The sequence below is a fragment of the Pseudoliparis swirei genome, chromosome 6 (genome assembly GCF_029220125.1).
Source record: "Pseudoliparis swirei isolate HS2019 ecotype Mariana Trench chromosome 6, NWPU_hadal_v1, whole genome shotgun sequence".
Classification (NCBI taxonomy): Eukaryota; Metazoa; Chordata; class Actinopteri; order Perciformes; family Liparidae; genus Pseudoliparis; species Pseudoliparis swirei.
In genome coordinates, this window is record NC_079393.1 from 541,176 (window position 1) to 558,696 (window position 17,521).

The 17,521-nt window shown below is 52.4% G+C and overlaps 1 protein-coding gene across 1 annotated transcript in view; it reads left to right on the plus strand.

Moving 5' to 3' along the window:
• The window catches only part of LOC130195443 (glucose-6-phosphate isomerase-like), a 29,331-nt gene that overhangs the window by 10,509 nt on the left and 1,301 nt on the right, over positions 1–17,521 (plus strand). Inside the window, exons 11-15 of the mRNA XM_056416971.1 lie at positions 13,195–13,238; positions 14,703–14,855; positions 14,946–15,075; positions 15,720–15,796; positions 15,914–16,042. Of these exons, the coding sequence (XP_056272946.1) occupies positions 13,195–13,238; positions 14,703–14,855; positions 14,946–15,075; positions 15,720–15,796; positions 15,914–16,042 (533 nt within the window). The remainder of the gene's footprint in view (positions 1–13,194; positions 13,239–14,702; positions 14,856–14,945; positions 15,076–15,719; positions 15,797–15,913; positions 16,043–17,521) is intronic.

The following is a 17,521-nucleotide window of genomic DNA, read 5'->3' on the forward strand; positions in this document are numbered from 1 at the left end:
TACTGTGACGTCACTCTGGCCTTTGACCTTTACTGTGACGTCACCCTGGCCTTTGACCTTTACTGTGACGTCACCCTGGCCTTTGACCTTTACTGTGACGTCACCCTGGCCTTTGACCTTTACTGTGATGTCACCCTGGCCTTTGACCTTTACTGTGATATCACTCTGACCTTTGACCTTTACTGTGATGTCACTGTTGACCTTTACTGTGACGGCACCCTGGCCTTTGACCTTTACTGTGATGTCACCCTGGCCTTTGACCTTTACTGTGACGTCACCCTGGCCTTTGACCTTTACTGTGACGTCACTCTGGCCTTTGACCTTTACTGTGACGTCACCCTGGCCTTTGACCTTTACTGTGACGTCACCCTGGCCTTTGACCTTTACTGTGACGTCACCCTGGCCTTTGACCTTTACTGTGATGTCACCCTGGCCTTTGACCTTTACTGTGATATCACTCTGACCTTTGACCTTTACTGTGATGTCACCGTTGACCTTTACTGTGACGTCACCCTGGCCTTTGACCGTTACTGTGATGTCACCCTGGCCTTTGACCTTTACTGTGATGTCACCCTGGCCTTTGACCTTTACTGTGATATCACTCTGACCTTTGACCTTTACTGTGATGTCACTGTTGACCTTTACTGTGATGTCACCCTGGCCTTTGACCTTTACTGTGACGTCACCCTGGCCTTTGACCTTTACTGTGACGTCACCCTGGCCTTTGACCTTTACTGTGATGTCACCCTGAACTTTGACCTTTACTGTGACGTCACCCTGGCCTTTGACCTTTACTGTGATGTCACCCTGAACTTTGACCTTTACTGTGATGTCACCCTGGCCTTTGACCTTTACTGTGACGTCACCCTGGCCTTTGACCATTACTGTGACGTCACCCTGGCCTTTGACCTTTACTGTGATGTCACTCTGGCCTTTGACCTTTACTGTGACGTCACCCTGGCCTTTGACCTTTACTGTGATGTCACTCTGGCCTTTGACCTTTACTGTGATGTCACCCTGAACTTTGACCTTTACTGTGACGTCACCCTGGCCTTTGACCTTTACTGTGACGTCACTCTGACCTTTGACCTTTACTGTGATATCACTCTGACCTTTGACCTTTACTGTGATGTCACTGTTGACCTTTACTGTGATGTCACCCTGAACTTTGACCTTTACTGTGACGTCACCCTGGCCTTTGACCTTTACTGTGATGTCACCCTGGCCTTTGACCTTTACTGTGATATCACTCTGACCTTTGACCTTTACTGTGATGTCACTGTTGACCTTTACTGTGATGTCACCCTGGCCTTTGACCTTTACTGTGACGTCACCCTGGCCTTTGACCTTTACTGTGATGTCACCCTGAACTTTGACCTTTACTGTGACGTCACCCTGGCCTTTGACCTTTACTGTGACGTCACCCTGGCCTTTGACCTTTACTGTGATGTCACCCTGAACTTTGACCTTTACTGTGACGTCACCCTGGCCTTTGACCTTTACTGTGATGTCACCCTGAACTTTGACCTTTACTGTGATGTCACCCTGGCCTTTGACCTTTACTGTGACGTCACCCTGGCCTTTGACCGTTACTGTGACGTCACCCTGGCCTTTGACCTTTACTGTGACGTCACTCTGGCCTTTGACCTTTACTGTGACGTCACCCTGGCCTTTGACCTTTACTGTGACGTCACTCTGGCCTTTGACCTTTACTGTGATGTCACCCTGAACTTTGACCTTTACTGTGACGTCACCCTGGCCTTTGACCTTTACTGTGACGTCACCCTGGCCTTTGACCTTTACTGTGACGTCACCCTGGCCTTTGACCTTTACTGTGATGTCACTCTGGCCTCTGACCTTTACTGTGACGTCACCCTGGCCTTTGACCTTTACTGTGACGTCACTCTGGCCTTTGACCTTTACTGTGACGTCACCCTGGCTTTTGACCTTTACTGTGATGTCACCCTGGCCTTTGACCTTTACTGTGACGTCACCCTGGCCTTTGACCTTTACTGTGACGTCACCCTGGCCTTTGACCTTTACTGTGACGTCACCCTGGCCTTTGACCTTTACTGTGATGTCACTCTGGCCTTTGACCTTTACTGTGACGTCACCGTTGACCTTTACTGTGACGTCACCCTGGCCTTTGACCTTTACTGTGATGTCACTCTGGCCTTTGACCTTTACTGTGATGTCACCGTTGACCTTTACTGTGACGTCACCCTGGCCTTTGACCGTTACTGTGATGTCACCCTGGCCTTTGACCTTTACTGTGATGTCACCCTGGCCTTTGACCTTTACTGTGATGTCACCCTGGCCTTTGACCTTTACTGTGATGTCACTCTGACCTTTGACCTTTACTGTGATGTCACTGTTGACCTTTACTGTGATGTCACCCTGGCCTTTGACCTTTACTGTGACGTCACCCTGGCCTTTGACCTTTACTGTGATGTCACCCTGGCCTTTGACCTTTACTGTGATGTCACCCTGGCCTTTGACCTTTACTGTGACGTCACCCTGGCCTTTGACCTTTACTGTGATGTCACCCTGAACTTTGACCTTTACTGTGATGTCACCCTGGCCTTTGACCGTTACTGTGACGTCACCCTGGCCTTTGACCGTTACTGTGACGTCACCCTGGCCTTTGACCTTTACTGTGATGTCACTCTGGCCTTTGACCTTTACTGTGACGTCACCCTGGCCTTTGACCTTTACTGTGATGTCACTCTGGCCTTTGACCTTTACTGTGATGTCACCCTGAACTTTGACCTTTACTGTGACGTCACCCTGGCCTTTGACCTTTACTGTGACGTCACCTGGCCTTGACCTTTACTGTGATGTCACCCTGGCCTTTGACCTTTACTGTGACATCACTCTGGCCTCTGACCTTTACTGTGACGTCACCCTGGCCTTTGACCTTTACTGTGACGTCACTCTGGCCTTTGACCTTTACTGTGACATCACCCTGGCTTTTGACCTTTACTGTGACGTCACCCTGGCCTTTGACCTTTACTGTGATGTCACCCTGGCCTTTGACCTTTACTGTGATGTCACCCTGGCCTTTGACCGTTACTGTGACGTCACCCTGGCCTTTGACCTTTACTGTGACGTCACCGTTGACCTTTACTGTGACGTCACCCTGGCCTTTGACCTTTACTGTGACGTCACCCTGGCCTTTGACCTTTACTGTGATGCCACCCTGGCCTTTGACCTTTACTGTGATGTCACCCTGGCCTTTGACCGTTACTGTGACGTCACCCTGGCCTGACCTTTACTGTGACGTCACCGTTGACCTTTACTGTGACGTCACCCTGGCCTTTGACCTTTACTGTGATGTCACCCTGGCCTTTGACCGTTACTGTGACGTCACCCTGGCCTTTGACCGTTACTGTGACGTCACCCTGGCCTTTGACCGTTACTGTGACGTCACCGTTGACCTTTGACCTTTACTGTGATGTCACCCTGGCCTTTGACCGTTACTGTGACGTCACCCTGGCCTTTGACCTTTACTGTGATGTCACTCTGGCCTCTGACCTTTACTGTGACGTCACCCTGGCCTTTGACCTTTACTGTGACGTCACCCTGGCCTTTGACCTTTACTGTGATGTCACCCTGAACTTTGACCTTTACTGTGACGTCACCCTGGCCTTTGACCTTTACTGTGATGTCACCCTGGCCTTTGACCTTTACTGTGATGTCACCCTGGCCTTTGACCTTTACTGTGACGTCACCCTGGCCTTTGACCTTTACTGTGACGTCACTCTGGCCTCTGACCTTTACTGTGACGTCACCCTGGCCTTTGACCTTTACTGTGACGTCACTCTGGCCTTTGACCTTTACTGTGACGTCACCCTGGCTTTTGACCTTTACTGTGATGTCACCCTGGCCTTTGACCTTTACTGTGATGTCACCCTGGCCTTTGACCTTTACTGTGACGTCACCCTGGCCTTTGACCTTTACTGTGACGTCACCGTTGACCTTTACTGTGACGTCACCCTGGCCTGACCTTTACTGTGACGTCACCCTGGCCTTTGACCTTTACTGTGATGTCACCCTGGCCTTTGACCTTTACTGTGATGTCACCCTGGCCTTTGACCGTTACTGTGACGTCACCCTGGCTGACCTTTACTGTGACGTCACTGTTGACCTTTACTGTGACGTCACCCTGGCCTTTGACCTTTACTGTGACGTCACCCTGGCCTTTGACCTTTACTGTGATGTCACCCTGGCCTTTGACCTTTACTGTGATGTCACCCTGGCCTTTGACCGTTACTGTGATGTCACCCTGGCCTTTGACCGTTACTGTGACGTCACCGTTGACCTTTACTGTGACGTCACCCTGGCTTTTGACCTTTACTGTGATGTCACCCTGGCCTTTGACCTTTACTGTGATGTCACCCTGGCCTTTGACCTTTACTGTGATGTCACCCTGGCCTTTGACCGTTACTGTGACGTCACCCTGGCCTTTGACCTTTACTGTGATGTCACTCTGGCCTCTGACCTTTACTGTGACGTCACCCTGGCCTTTGACCTTTACTGTGACGTCACCCTGGCCTTTGACCTTTACTGTGACGTCACCCTGGCCTTTGACCTTTACTGTGATGTCACCCTGGCCTTTGACCTTTACTGTGATGTCACCCTGGCCTTTGACCGTTACTGTGACGTCACCCTGACCTTTGACCTTTACTGTGACGTCACCGTTGACCTTTACTGTGACGTCACCCTGGCCTTTGACCTTTACTGTGACGTCACCCTGGCCTTTGACCTTTACTGTGATGTCACCCTGGCCTTTGACCTTTACTGTGATGTCACCCTGGCCTTTGACCGTTACTGTGACGCCACTGGCGCTGACCTTTACTGTGACGTCACCTGGCCTTTGACCTTTACTGTGACGTCACCCTGGCCTTTGACCTTTACTGTGATGTCACCCTGGCCTTTGACCTTTACTGTGATGTCACCCTGGCCTTTGACCGTTACTGTGACGTCACCCTGGCCTTTGACCTTTACTGTGATGTCACTCTGGCCTCTGACCTTTACTGTGACGTCACCCTGGCCTTTGACCTTTACTGTGACGTCACCCTGGCCTTTGACCTTTACTGTGACGTCACCCTGGCCTTTGACCTTTACTGTGATGTCACCCTGGCCTTTGACCTTTACTGTGATGTCACCCTGGCCTTTGACCTTTACTGTGACGTCACCCTGGCCTTTGACCTTTACTGTGATGTCACCCTGAACTTTGACCTTTACTGTGACGTCACCCTGGCCTTTGACCTTTACTGTGATGTCACCCTGGCCTTTGACCTTTACTGTGATGTCACCCTGGCCTTTGACCTTTACTGTGACGTCACCCTGGCCTTTGACCTTTACTGTGACGTCACTCTGGCCTCTGACCTTTACTGTGACGTCACCCTGGCCTTTGACCTTTACTGTGACGTCACTTTGACCTTTACTGTGATGTCACTGTTGACCTTTACTGTGATGTCACCTGGCCTTTGACCTTTACTGTGATGTCACCCTGGCCTTTGACCTTTACTGTGATGTCACCCTGGCCTTTGACCGTTACTGTGACGTCACCCTGGCCTTTGACCTTTACTGTGACGTCACCGTTGACCTTTACTGTGACGTCACCCTGGCCTTTGACCTTTACTGTGACGTCACCCTGGCCTTTGACCTTTACTGTGATGTCACCCTGGCCTTTGACCTTTACTGTGATGTCACCCTGGCGCTGACCGTTACTGTGACGTCACCCTGGCCTTTGACCTTTACTGTGACGTCACTGTTGACCTTTACTGTGACGTCACCCTGGCCTTTGACCTTTACTGTGACGTCACCCTGGCCTTTGACCTTTACTGTGATGTCACCCTAGCCTTTGACCTTTACTGTGATGTCACCCTGGCCTTTGACCGTTACTGTGATGTCACCCTGGCCTTTGACCGTTACTGTGACGTCACCGTTGACCTTTACTGTGACGTCACCCTGGCTTTTGACCTTTACTGTGATGTCACCCTGGCCTTTGACCTTTACTGTGATGTCACCCTGGCCTTTGACCTTTACTGTGATGTCACCCTGGCCTTTGACCGTTACTGTGACGTCACCCTGGCCTTTGACCTTTACTGTGACGTCACCCTGGCCTTTGACCTTTACTGTGACGTCACCCTGGCCTTTGACCTTTACTGTGACGTCACCCTGGCCTTTGACCTTTACTGTGATGTCACCCTGGCCTTTGACCTTTACTGTGACGTCACCCTGGCCTTTGACCTTTACTGTGACGTCACTCTGACCTTTACTGTGACGTCACCCTGGCCTTTGACCTTTACTGTGACGTCACCCTGGCCTTTGACCTTTACTGTGATGTCACCCTGGCCTTTGACCTTTACTGTGATGTCACCCTGGCCTTTGACCGTTACTGTGACGTCACCCTGGCCTTTGACCGTTACTGTGACGTCACCGTTGACCTTTACTGTGACGTCACCCTGGCCTTTGACCTTTACTGTGACGTCACCCTGGCGCTGACCTTTACTGTGATGTCACCCTGGCCTTTGACCTTTACTGTGATGTCACCCTGGCCTTTGACCGTTACTGTGACGTCACCCTGGCCTTTGACCTTTACTGTGACGTCACTCTGGCCTCTGACCTTTACTGTGACGTCACCCTGGCCTTTGACCTTTACTGTGACGTCACCCTGGCCTTTGACCTTTACTGTGACGTCACCCTGGCCTTTGACCTTTACTGTGATGTCACCCTGGCCTTTGACCTTTACTGTGATGTCACCCTGGCCTTTGACCTTTACTGTGATGTCACCCTGGCCTTTGACCTTTACTGTGATGTCACCCTGGCCTTTGACCTTTACTGTGACGTCACCCTGGCCTTTGACCTTTACTGTGACGTCACCCTGGCCTTTGACCTTTACTGTGATGTCACCCTGAACTTTGACCTTTACTGTGACGTCACCCTGGCCTTTGACCTTTACTGTGATGTCACCCTGGCCTTTGACCTTTACTGTGATGTCACCCTGGCCTTTGACCTTTACTGTGACGTCACCCTGGCCTTTGACCTTTACTGTGACGTCACTCTGGCCTCTGACCTTTACTGTGACGTCACCCTGGCCTTTGACCTTTACTGTGACGTCACTCTGGCCTTTGACCTTTACTGTGACGTCACCCTGGCCTTTGACCTTTACTGTGATGTCACCCTGGCCTTTGACCTTTACTGTGATGTCACCCTGGCCTTTGACCGTTACTGTGACGTCACCCTGGCCTTTGACCTTTACTGTGACGTCACCGTTGACCTTTACTGTGACGTCACCCTGGCCTTTGACCTTTACTGTGACGTCACCCTGGCCTTGACCTTTACTGTGATGTCACCCTGGCCTTTGACCTTTACTGTGATGTCACCTGGCCTGACCGTTACTGTGACGTCACCCTGGCCTTTGACCTTTACTGTGACGTCACCGTTGACCTTTACTGTGACGTCACCCTGGCCTTTGACCTTTACTGTGACGTCACCCTGGCCTTTGACCTTTACTGTGATGTCACCCTGGCCTTTGACCTTTACTGTGATGTCACCCTGGCCTTTGACCGTTACTGTGATGTCACCCTGGCCTTTGACCGTTACTGTGACGTCACCGTTGACCTTTACTGTGACGTCACCCTGGCTTTTGACCTTTACTGTGATGTCACCCTGGCCTTTGACCTTTACTGTGACGTCACCCTGGCCTTTGACCTTTACTGTGATGTCACCCTGAACTTTGACCTTTACTGTGATGTCACCCTGGCCTTTGACCGTTACTGTGACGTCACCCTGGCCTTTGACCGTTACTGTGACGTCACCCTGGCCTTTGACCTTTACTGTGATGTCACTCTGGCCTTTGACCTTTACTGTGACGTCACCCTGGCCTTTGACCTTTACTGTGATGTCACTCTGGCCTTTGACCTTTACTGTGATGTCACCCTGAACTTTGACCTTTACTGTGACGTCACCCTGGCCTTTGACCTTTACTGTGACGTCACCCTGGCCTTTGACCTTTACTGTGATGTCACCCTGGCCTTTGACCTTTACTGTGACATCACTCTGGCCTCTGACCTTTACTGTGACGTCACCCTGGCCTTTGACCTTTACTGTGACGTCACTCTGGCCTTTGACCTTTACTGTGACATCACCCTGGCTTTTGACCTTTACTGTGACGTCACCCTGGCCTTTGACCTTTACTGTGATGTCACCCTGGCCTTTGACCTTTACTGTGATGTCACCCTGGCCTTTGACCGTTACTGTGACGTCACCCTGGCCTTTGACCTTTACTGTGACGTCACCGTTGACCTTTACTGTGACGTCACCCTGGCCTTTGACCTTTACTGTGACGTCACCCTGGCCTTGACCTTTACTGTGATGTCACCCTGGCCTGACCTTTACTGTGATGTCACCCTGGCCTTGACCGTTACTGTGACGTCACCCTGCCCTTTGATCTTTACTGTGACGTCACCGTTGACCTTTACTGTGACGTCACCTGGCCTGACCTTTACTGTGACGTCACCCTGGCCTTTGACCTTTACTGTGATGTCACCCTGGCCTTGACCGTTACTGTGACGTCACCTGGCGCTGACCGTTACTGTGACGTCACCCTGGCCTTTGACCGTTACTGTGACGTCACCGTTGACCTTTGACCTTTACTGTGATGTCACCCTGGCCTTTGACCGTTACTGTGACGTCACCCTGGCCTTTGACCTTTACTGTGATGTCACTCTGGCCTCTGACCTTTACTGTGACGTCACCCTGGCCTTTGACCTTTACTGTGACGTCACCCTGGCCTTTGACCTTTACTGTGATGTCACCCTGAACTTTGACCTTTACTGTGACGTCACCCTGGCCTTTGACCTTTACTGTGATGTCACCCTGGCCTTTGACCTTTACTGTGATGTCACCCTGGCGCTGACCTTTACTGTGACGTCACCCTGGCCTTGACCTTTACTGTGACGTCACTCTGGCCTCTGACCTTTTCTGTGACGTCACCCTGGCCTTGACCTTTACTGTGACGTCACTCTGGCGCTGACCTTTACTGTGACGTCACCCTGGCTTTTGACCTTTACTGTGATGTCACCCTGGCCTTTGACCTTTACTGTGATGTCACCCTGGCCTTTGACCTTTACTGTGACGTCACCCTGGCCTTTGACCTTTACTGTGACGTCACCGTTGACCTTTACTGTGACGTCACCCTGGCCTTTGACCTTTACTGTGACGTCACCCTGGCCTTTGACCTTTACTGTGATGTCACCCTGGCCTTTGACCTTTACTGTGATGTCACCCTGGCCTTTGACCGTTACTGTGACGTCACCCTGGCCTTTGACCTTTACTGTGACGTCACCGTTGACCTTTACTGTGACGTCACCCTGGCCTTTGACCTTTACTGTGACGTCACCCTGGCCTTTGACCTTTACTGTGATGTCACCCTGGCCTTTGACCTTTACTGTGATGTCACCCTGGCCTTTGACCGTTACTGTGATGTCACCCTGGCCTTTGACCGTTACTGTGACGTCACCGTTGACCTTTACTGTGACGTCACCCTGGCTTTTGACCTTTACTGTGATGTCACCTGGCCTTTGACCTTTACTGTGATGTCACCCTGGCCTTTGACCTTTACTGTGATGTCACCCTGGCCTTTGACCGTTACTGTGACGTCACCCTGGCCTTTGACCTTTACTGTGATGTCACTCTGGCCTCTGACCTTTACTGTGACGTCACCCTGGCCTTTGACCTTTACTGTGACGTCACCCTGGCCTTTGACCTTTACTGTGACGTCACCCTGGCCTTTGACCTTTACTGTGATGTCACCCTGGCCTTTGACCTTTACTGTGATGTCACCCTGGCCTTTGACCGTTACTGTGACGTCACCCTGACCTTTGACCTTTACTGTGACGTCACCGTTGACCTTTACTGTGACGTCACCTGGCCTTGACCTTTACTGTGACGTCAGCCTGGCCTTTGACCTTTACTGTGATGTCACTCTGGCCTTTGACCTTTACTGTGATGTCACCCTGGCCTTTGACCGTTACTGTGACGTCACCCTGGCCTTTGACCGTTACTGTGACGTCACCGTTGACCTTTACTGTGACGTCACCCTGGCCTTTGACCTTTACTGTGACGTCACCCTGGCCTTTGACCTTTACTGTGATGTCACCCTGGCCTTTGACCTTTACTGTGATGTCACCCTGGCCTTTGACCGTTACTGTGACGTCACCCTGGCCTTTGACCTTTACTGTGATGTCACTCTGGCCTCTGACCTTTACTGTGACGTCACCCTGGCCTTTGACCTTTACTGTGACGTCACCTGGCCTGACCTTTACTGTGACGTCACCCTGGCTTTTGACCTTTACTGTGATGTCACCCTGGCCTTTGACCTTTACTGTGATGTCACCTGGCCTTTGACCTTTACTGTGACGTCACCCTGGCCTGACCTTTACTGTGATGTCACCCTGAACTTTGACCTTTACTGTGACGTCACCCTGGCCTTGACCTTTACTGTGATGTCACCCTGGCCTTTGACCTTTACTGTGATGTCACCCTGGCCTTTGACCTTTACTGTGACGTCACCCTGGCCTTTGACCTTTACTGTGACGTCACTCTGGCCTCTGACCTTTACTGTGACGTCACCCTGGCCTTTGACCTTTACTGTGACGTCACTCTGGCCTTTGACCTTTACTGTGACGTCACCCTGGCTTTTGACCTTTACTGTGATGTCACCCTGGCCTTTGACCTTTACTGTGATGTCACCCTGGCCTTTGACCTTTACTGTGATGTCACCCTGGCCTTTGACCGTTACTGTGACGTCACCCTGGCCTTTGACCTTTACTGTGACGTCACCGTTGACCTTTACTGTGACGTCACCCTGGCCTTTGACCTTTACTGTGACGTCACCCTGGCCTTTGACCTTTACTGTGATGTCACCCTGGCCTTTGACCTTTACTGTGATGTCACCCTGGCCTTTGACCGTTACTGTGACGTCACCCTGGCCTTTGACCTTTACTGTGACGTCACTGTTGACCTTTACTGTGACGTCACCCTGGCCTTTGACCTTTACTGTGACGTCACCCTGGCCTTTGACCTTTACTGTGATGTCACCCTAGCCTTTGACCTTTACTGTGATGTCACCCTGGCCTTTGACCGTTACTGTGATGTCACCCTGGCCTTTGACCGTTACTGTGACGTCACCGTTGACCTTTACTGTGACGTCACCCTGGCTTTTGACCTTTACTGTGATGTCACCCTGGCCTTTGACCTTTACTGTGATGTCACCCTGGCCTTTGACCTTTACTGTGATGTCACCTGGCCTTTGACCGTTACTGTGACGTCACCTGGCCTTGACCTTTACTGTGACGTCACCCTGGCCTTTGACCTTTACTGTGACGTCACCCTGGCCTTTGACCTTTACTGTGACGTCACCCTGGCCTTTGACCTTTACTGTGACGTCACCCTGGCCTTTGACCTTTACTGTGATGTCACCCTGGCCTTTGACCGTTACTGTGACGTCACCCTGGCCTTTGACCTTTACTGTGACGTCACCGTTGACCTTTACTGTGACGTCACCCTGGCCTTTGACCTTTACTGTGACGTCACCCTGGCCTTTGACCTTTACTGTGATGTCACCCTGGCCTTTGACCTTTACTGTGATGTCACCCTGGCCTTTGACCGTTACTGTGACGTCACCCTGGCCTTTGACCGTTACTGTGACGTCACCGTTGACCTTTACTGTGACGTCACCCTGGCCTTTGACCTTTACTGTGACGTCACCCTGGCCTTTGACCTTTACTGTGATGTCACCCTGGCCTTTGACCTTTACTGTGATGTCACCCTGGCCTTTGACCTTTACTGTGACGTCACCCTGGCCTTTGACCTTTACTGTGACGTCACTCTGGCCTCTGACCTTTACTGTGACGTCACCCTGGCCTTTGACCTTTACTGTGACGTCACCCTGGCCTTTGACCTTTACTGTGACGTCACCCTGGCCTTTGACCTTTACTGTGATGTCACCCTGGCCTTTCACCTTTACTGTGATGTCACCCTGGCCTTTGACCTTTACTGTGATGTCACCTTGAACTTTGACCTTTACTGTGATGTCACCCTGGCCTTTGACCTTTACTGTGACGTCACCCTGGCCTTTGACCTTTACTGTGATGTCACCCTGAACTTTGACCTTTACTGTGACGTCACCTGGCCTGACCTTTACTGTGATGTCACCCTGGCCTTTGACCTTTACTGTGATGTCACCCTGGCCTTTGACCTTTACTGTGACGTCACCCTGGCCTTTGACCTTTACTGTGACGTCACTCTGGCCTCTGACCTTTACTGTGACGTCACCCTGGCCTTTGACCTTTACTGTGACGTCACTCTGGCCTTTGACCTTTACTGTGACGTCACCCTGGCCTTTGACCTTTACTGTGATGTCACCCTGGCCTTTGACCTTTACTGTGATGTCACCCTGGCCTTTGACCGTTACTGTGACGTCACCCTGGCCTTTGACCTTTACTGTGACGTCACCGTTGACCTTTACTGTGACGTCACCCTGGCCTGACCTTTACTGTGACGTCACCCTGGCCTTTGACCTTTACTGTGATGTCACCCTGGCCTGACCTTACTGTGATGTCACCCTGGCCTTTGACCGTTACTGTGACGTCACCCTGGCCTTTGACCTTTACTGTGACGTCACCGCTGACCTTTACTGTGACGTCACCCTGGCCTTGACCTTTACTGTGGCGTCACCCTGGCCTTTGACCTTTACTGTGATGTCACCCTGGCCTTTGACCTTTACTGTGATGTCACCCTGGCCTTTGACCGTTACTGTGATGTCACCCTGGCCTTTGACCGTTACTGTGACGTCACCTGGCTGACCTTTACTGTGACGTCACCCTGGCTTTTGACCTTTACTGTGATGTCACCCTGGCCTTTGACCTTTACTGTGATGTCACCCTGGCCTTTGACCTTTACTGTGATGTCACCCTGGCCTTTGACCGTTACTGTGACGTCACCCTGGCCTTTGACCTTTACTGTGATGTCACTCTGGCCTCTGACCTTTACTGTGACGTCACCCTGGCCTTTGACCTTTACTGTGACGTCACCCTGGCCTTTGACCTTTACTGTGATGTCACCCTGACCTTTGACCTCAATCATTGTTCCTGTGTGACCTTTGACCTTTGTGTGTTTCAGGCTTTGAAGGCTTTGAGCAGCTTCTGTCCGGAGCTCACTGGATGGTAAGATCCTCCAGGACCTGGTCCCAGTAGCAGACTGGTCTCTGGTCCCAGTAGCAGACTGGTCTCTGGTCCCAGTAGCAGACTGGTCTCTGGTCCCAGTAGCAGACTGGTCTCTGGTCTCAGTAGCAGACTGGTCTCTGGTCCCAGTAGCAGACTGGTCTCTGGTCCCAGTAGCAGACTGGTCTCTGGTCCCAGTAGCAGACTGGTCTCTGGTCCCAGTAGCAGACTGGTCTCTGGTCCCAGTAGCAGACTGGTCTCTGGTCTCAGTAGCAGACTGGTCTCTGGTCCCAGTAGCAGACTGGTCTCTGGTCCCAGTAGCAGACTGGTCTCTGGTCCCAGTAGCAGACTGGTCTCTGGTCCCAGTAGCAGACTGGTCTCTGGTCCCAGTAGCAGACTGGTCTCTGGTCTCAGTAGCAGACTGGTCTCTGGTCCCAGTAGCAGACTGGTCTCTGGTCCCAGTAGCAGACTGGTCTCTGGTCCCAGTAGCAGACTGGTCTCTGGTCCCAGTAGCAGACTGGTCTCTGGTCCCAGTAGCAGACTGGTCTCTGGTCCCAGTAGCAGACTGGTCTCTGGTCCCAGTAGCAGACTGGTCTCTGGTCCCAGTAGCAGACTGGTCTCTGGTCCCAGTAGCAGACTGGTCTCTGGTCCCAGTAGCAGACTGGTCTCTGGTCTCAGTAGCAGACTGGTCTCTGGTCCCAGTAGCAGACTGGTCTCTGGTCCCAGTAGCAGACTGGTCTCTGGTCCCAGTAGCAGACTGGTCTCTGGTCCCAGTAGCAGACTGGTCTCTGGTCCCAGTAGCAGACTGGTCTCTGGTCCCAGTAGCAGACTGGTCTCTGGTCCAGTAGCAGACTGGTCTCTGGTCTCAGTAGCAGACTGGTCTCTGGTCCCAGTAGCAGACTGGTCTCTGGTCCCAGTAGCAGACTGGTCTCTGGTCCCAGTAGCAGACTGGTCTCTGGTCCCAGTAGCAGACTGGTCTCTGGTCCCAGTAGCAGACTGGTCTCTGGTCCCAGTAGCAGACTGGTCTCTGGTCCCAGTAGCAGACTGGTCTCTGGTCCCAGTAGCAGACTGGTCTCTGGTCCCAGTAGCAGACTGGTCTCTGGTCCCAGTAGCAGACTGGTCTCTGGTCCCAGTAGCAGACTGGTCTCTGGTCCCAGTAGCAGACTGGTCTCTGGTCCCAGTAGCAGACTGGTCTCTGGTCCCAGTAGCAGACTGGTCTCTGGTCTCAGTAGCAGACTGGTCTCTGGTCCCAGTAGCAGACTGGTCTCTGGTCCCAGTAGCAGACTGGTCTCCTCCCAGTATCAGACTGGTCTCTGGTCCCAGTAGCAGACTGGTCTCTGGTCCCAGTAGCAGACTGGTCTCTGGTCCCAGTAGCAGACTGGTCTCTGGTCTCAGTAGCAGACTGGTCTCTGGTCCCAGTAGCAGACTGGTCTCTGGTCTCAGTAGCAGACTGGTCTCTGTCCTCAGGACCAGCACTTCCTCTCCGCGCCACTAGAGGGCAGTGTCCCGGTGCTGCTGGCCCTTCTGGGCGTTTGGTACATCAACTTCTTCGGGGCGGAGACTCACGCCATGCTGCCCTACGACCAGTACATGCACCGCTTCGCCGCCTACTTCCAGCAGGTCAGTGGGGCGGGGCAAATCCATTCAGAGGGGGCGGGGCCAATCCATTCAGAGGGCGGGGCCAATCCATTGTGTGTGTGTGGTCGTCAGGGCGACATGGAGTCTAACGGTAAATCCATCACCAAAGATGGCGTCCGTGTCGACTATCACACCGGACCAATCGTGTGGGGAGAACCAGGGACCAATGGGCAGCATGCATTCTACCAGCTCATCCACCAAGGTACACACACACACACTAACACACACACACACACTAACTAACACACACACTAACACACACTAACACACACACTAACTAACACACACACACAAACTAACACACACACTAACACACACACTAACACACACACACACACTAACACACACACTAACTAACACACACTAACACACACACTAACACACACACACACACTAACACACACACTAACACACACTAACACACACACACACACACACACACACACACACACACTAACACACACACACACACACTAACACACACACACACACTAACACACACACACACACACTAACACACACACACACACTAACACACACACACTAACACACACACACTCACACTAACACACACACACACTAACATACATACACTCACACACACTCACACACACACACTAACACATACACACACTCACACACACTAACACACTAACACACACACACTCACACACACTCACTAACACACTCACACACACACACACTAACACATACATACACTCACACACACTAACACACTAACACACACACACTCACACACACTCACTAACACACTCACACACACACACACTAACACATACATACACTCACACACTCACACACACTCCCTCCCTCTGGTCTCTCCAGGAAGTCGTCTGATTCCTGCAGACTTCCTCATTCCTGCTCAGTCCCAGCATCCAATCAGGGACAACCTGCACCACAAGGTTACGCCCACCACGCCCCCTGAAGCACTGTGCTCACCTGTTGACCTCACCTGTGACCTGTTGACCTCTCACCTGTTGACCTCACCTGTGACCTGTTGACCTCACCTGTGACCTCAGATCCTGGTGGCTAACTTCCTGGCCCAGACAGAAGCTCTGATGAGGGGGAAGACGGCCGCCGAGGCTCGAGAGGAGCTGGAGGCCTCGGGCCTGAAGGGGGAGGGGCTACTGCAGCTGCTGCCCCACAAGGTAGAGCCCACATGGCCCCTCCTCGGGAAGGTCTTTGAAGGCAACACGGTTAAGCCCACATGGCCCCTCCTCGGGAAGGTCTTTGAAGGCAACACGGTTAAGCCCACATGGCCCCTCCTCGGGAAGGTCTTTGAAGGCAACACGGTTAAGCCCACATGGCCCCTCCTCGGAAGGTCTTTGAAGGCAACACGGTTAAGCCCACATGGCCCGTCCTCGAAGGTCTTTGAAGGCAACACGGTTAAGCCCATGGCCCCTCCTCGGAAGGTCTTTGAAGGCAACACGGTTAAGCCCACATGGCCCCTCCTCGGGAAGGTCTTTGAAGGCAACACGGTTAAGCCCACATGGCCCCTCCTCGGGAAGGTCTTTGAAGGCAACACGGTTAAGCCCACATGGCCCCTCCTCGGGAAGGTCTTTGAAGGCAACACGGTTAAGCCCACATGGCCCCTCCTCGGGAAGGTCTTTGAAGGCAACACGGTTAAGCCCACATGGCCCCTCCTCGGGAAGGTCTTTGAAGGCAACACGGTTAAGCCCCCATGGCCCCCCCGCGGCAAGGTCTTTGAAGGCAACACGGTTAAGCCCACATGGCCCCTCCTCGGGAAGGTCTTTGAAGGCAACACGGTTAAGCCCACATGGCCCCTCCTCGGGAAGGTCTTTGAAGGCAACACGGTTAAGCCCACATGTCCCCTCATCTGGAAGGTCTTTGAAGGCAACACGGTTAAGCCCACATGGCCCCTCCTCGGGAAGGTCTTTGAAGGCAACACGGTTAAGCCCACATGGCCCCTCCTCGGGAAGGTCTTTGAAGGCAACACGGTTAAGCCCACATGGCCCCTCCTCGGGAAGGTCTTTGAAGGCAACACGGTTAAGCCCACATGGCCCCTCCTCGGGAAGGTCTTTGAAGGCAACACGGTTAAGCCCACATGGCCCCTCCTCGGGAAGGTCTTTGAAGGCAACACGGTTAAGCCCACATGGCCCCTCCTCGGGAAGGTCTTTGAAGGCAACACGGTTAAACCCACATGGCCCCTCCTCGGGAAGGTCTTTGAAGGCAACACGGTTAAGCCCACATGTCCCCTCATCTGGAAGGTCTTTGAAGGCAACACAGTTAAACCCACATGTCCCCTCCTCGGGAAGGTCTTTGAAGGCAACACGGTTAAGCCCACATGGCCCCTCCTCGGGAAGGTCTTTGAAGGCAACACAGTTAAACCCACATGTCCCCTCATCTGGAAGGTCTTTGAAGGCAACACAGTTAAACCCACATGTCCCCTCCTCGGGAAGGTCTTTGAAGGCAACAGTTAAACCCACATGGCCCCTCCTCGGGAAGGTCTTTGAAGGCAACACAGTTAAACCCACATGGCCCCTCCTCGGGAAGGTCTTTGAAGGCAACACAGTTAAACCCACATGTCCCCTCCTCGGGAAGGTCTTTGAAGGCAACACTGTTAAACCCACATGGCCCCTCCTCGGGAAGGTCTTTGAAGGCAACAC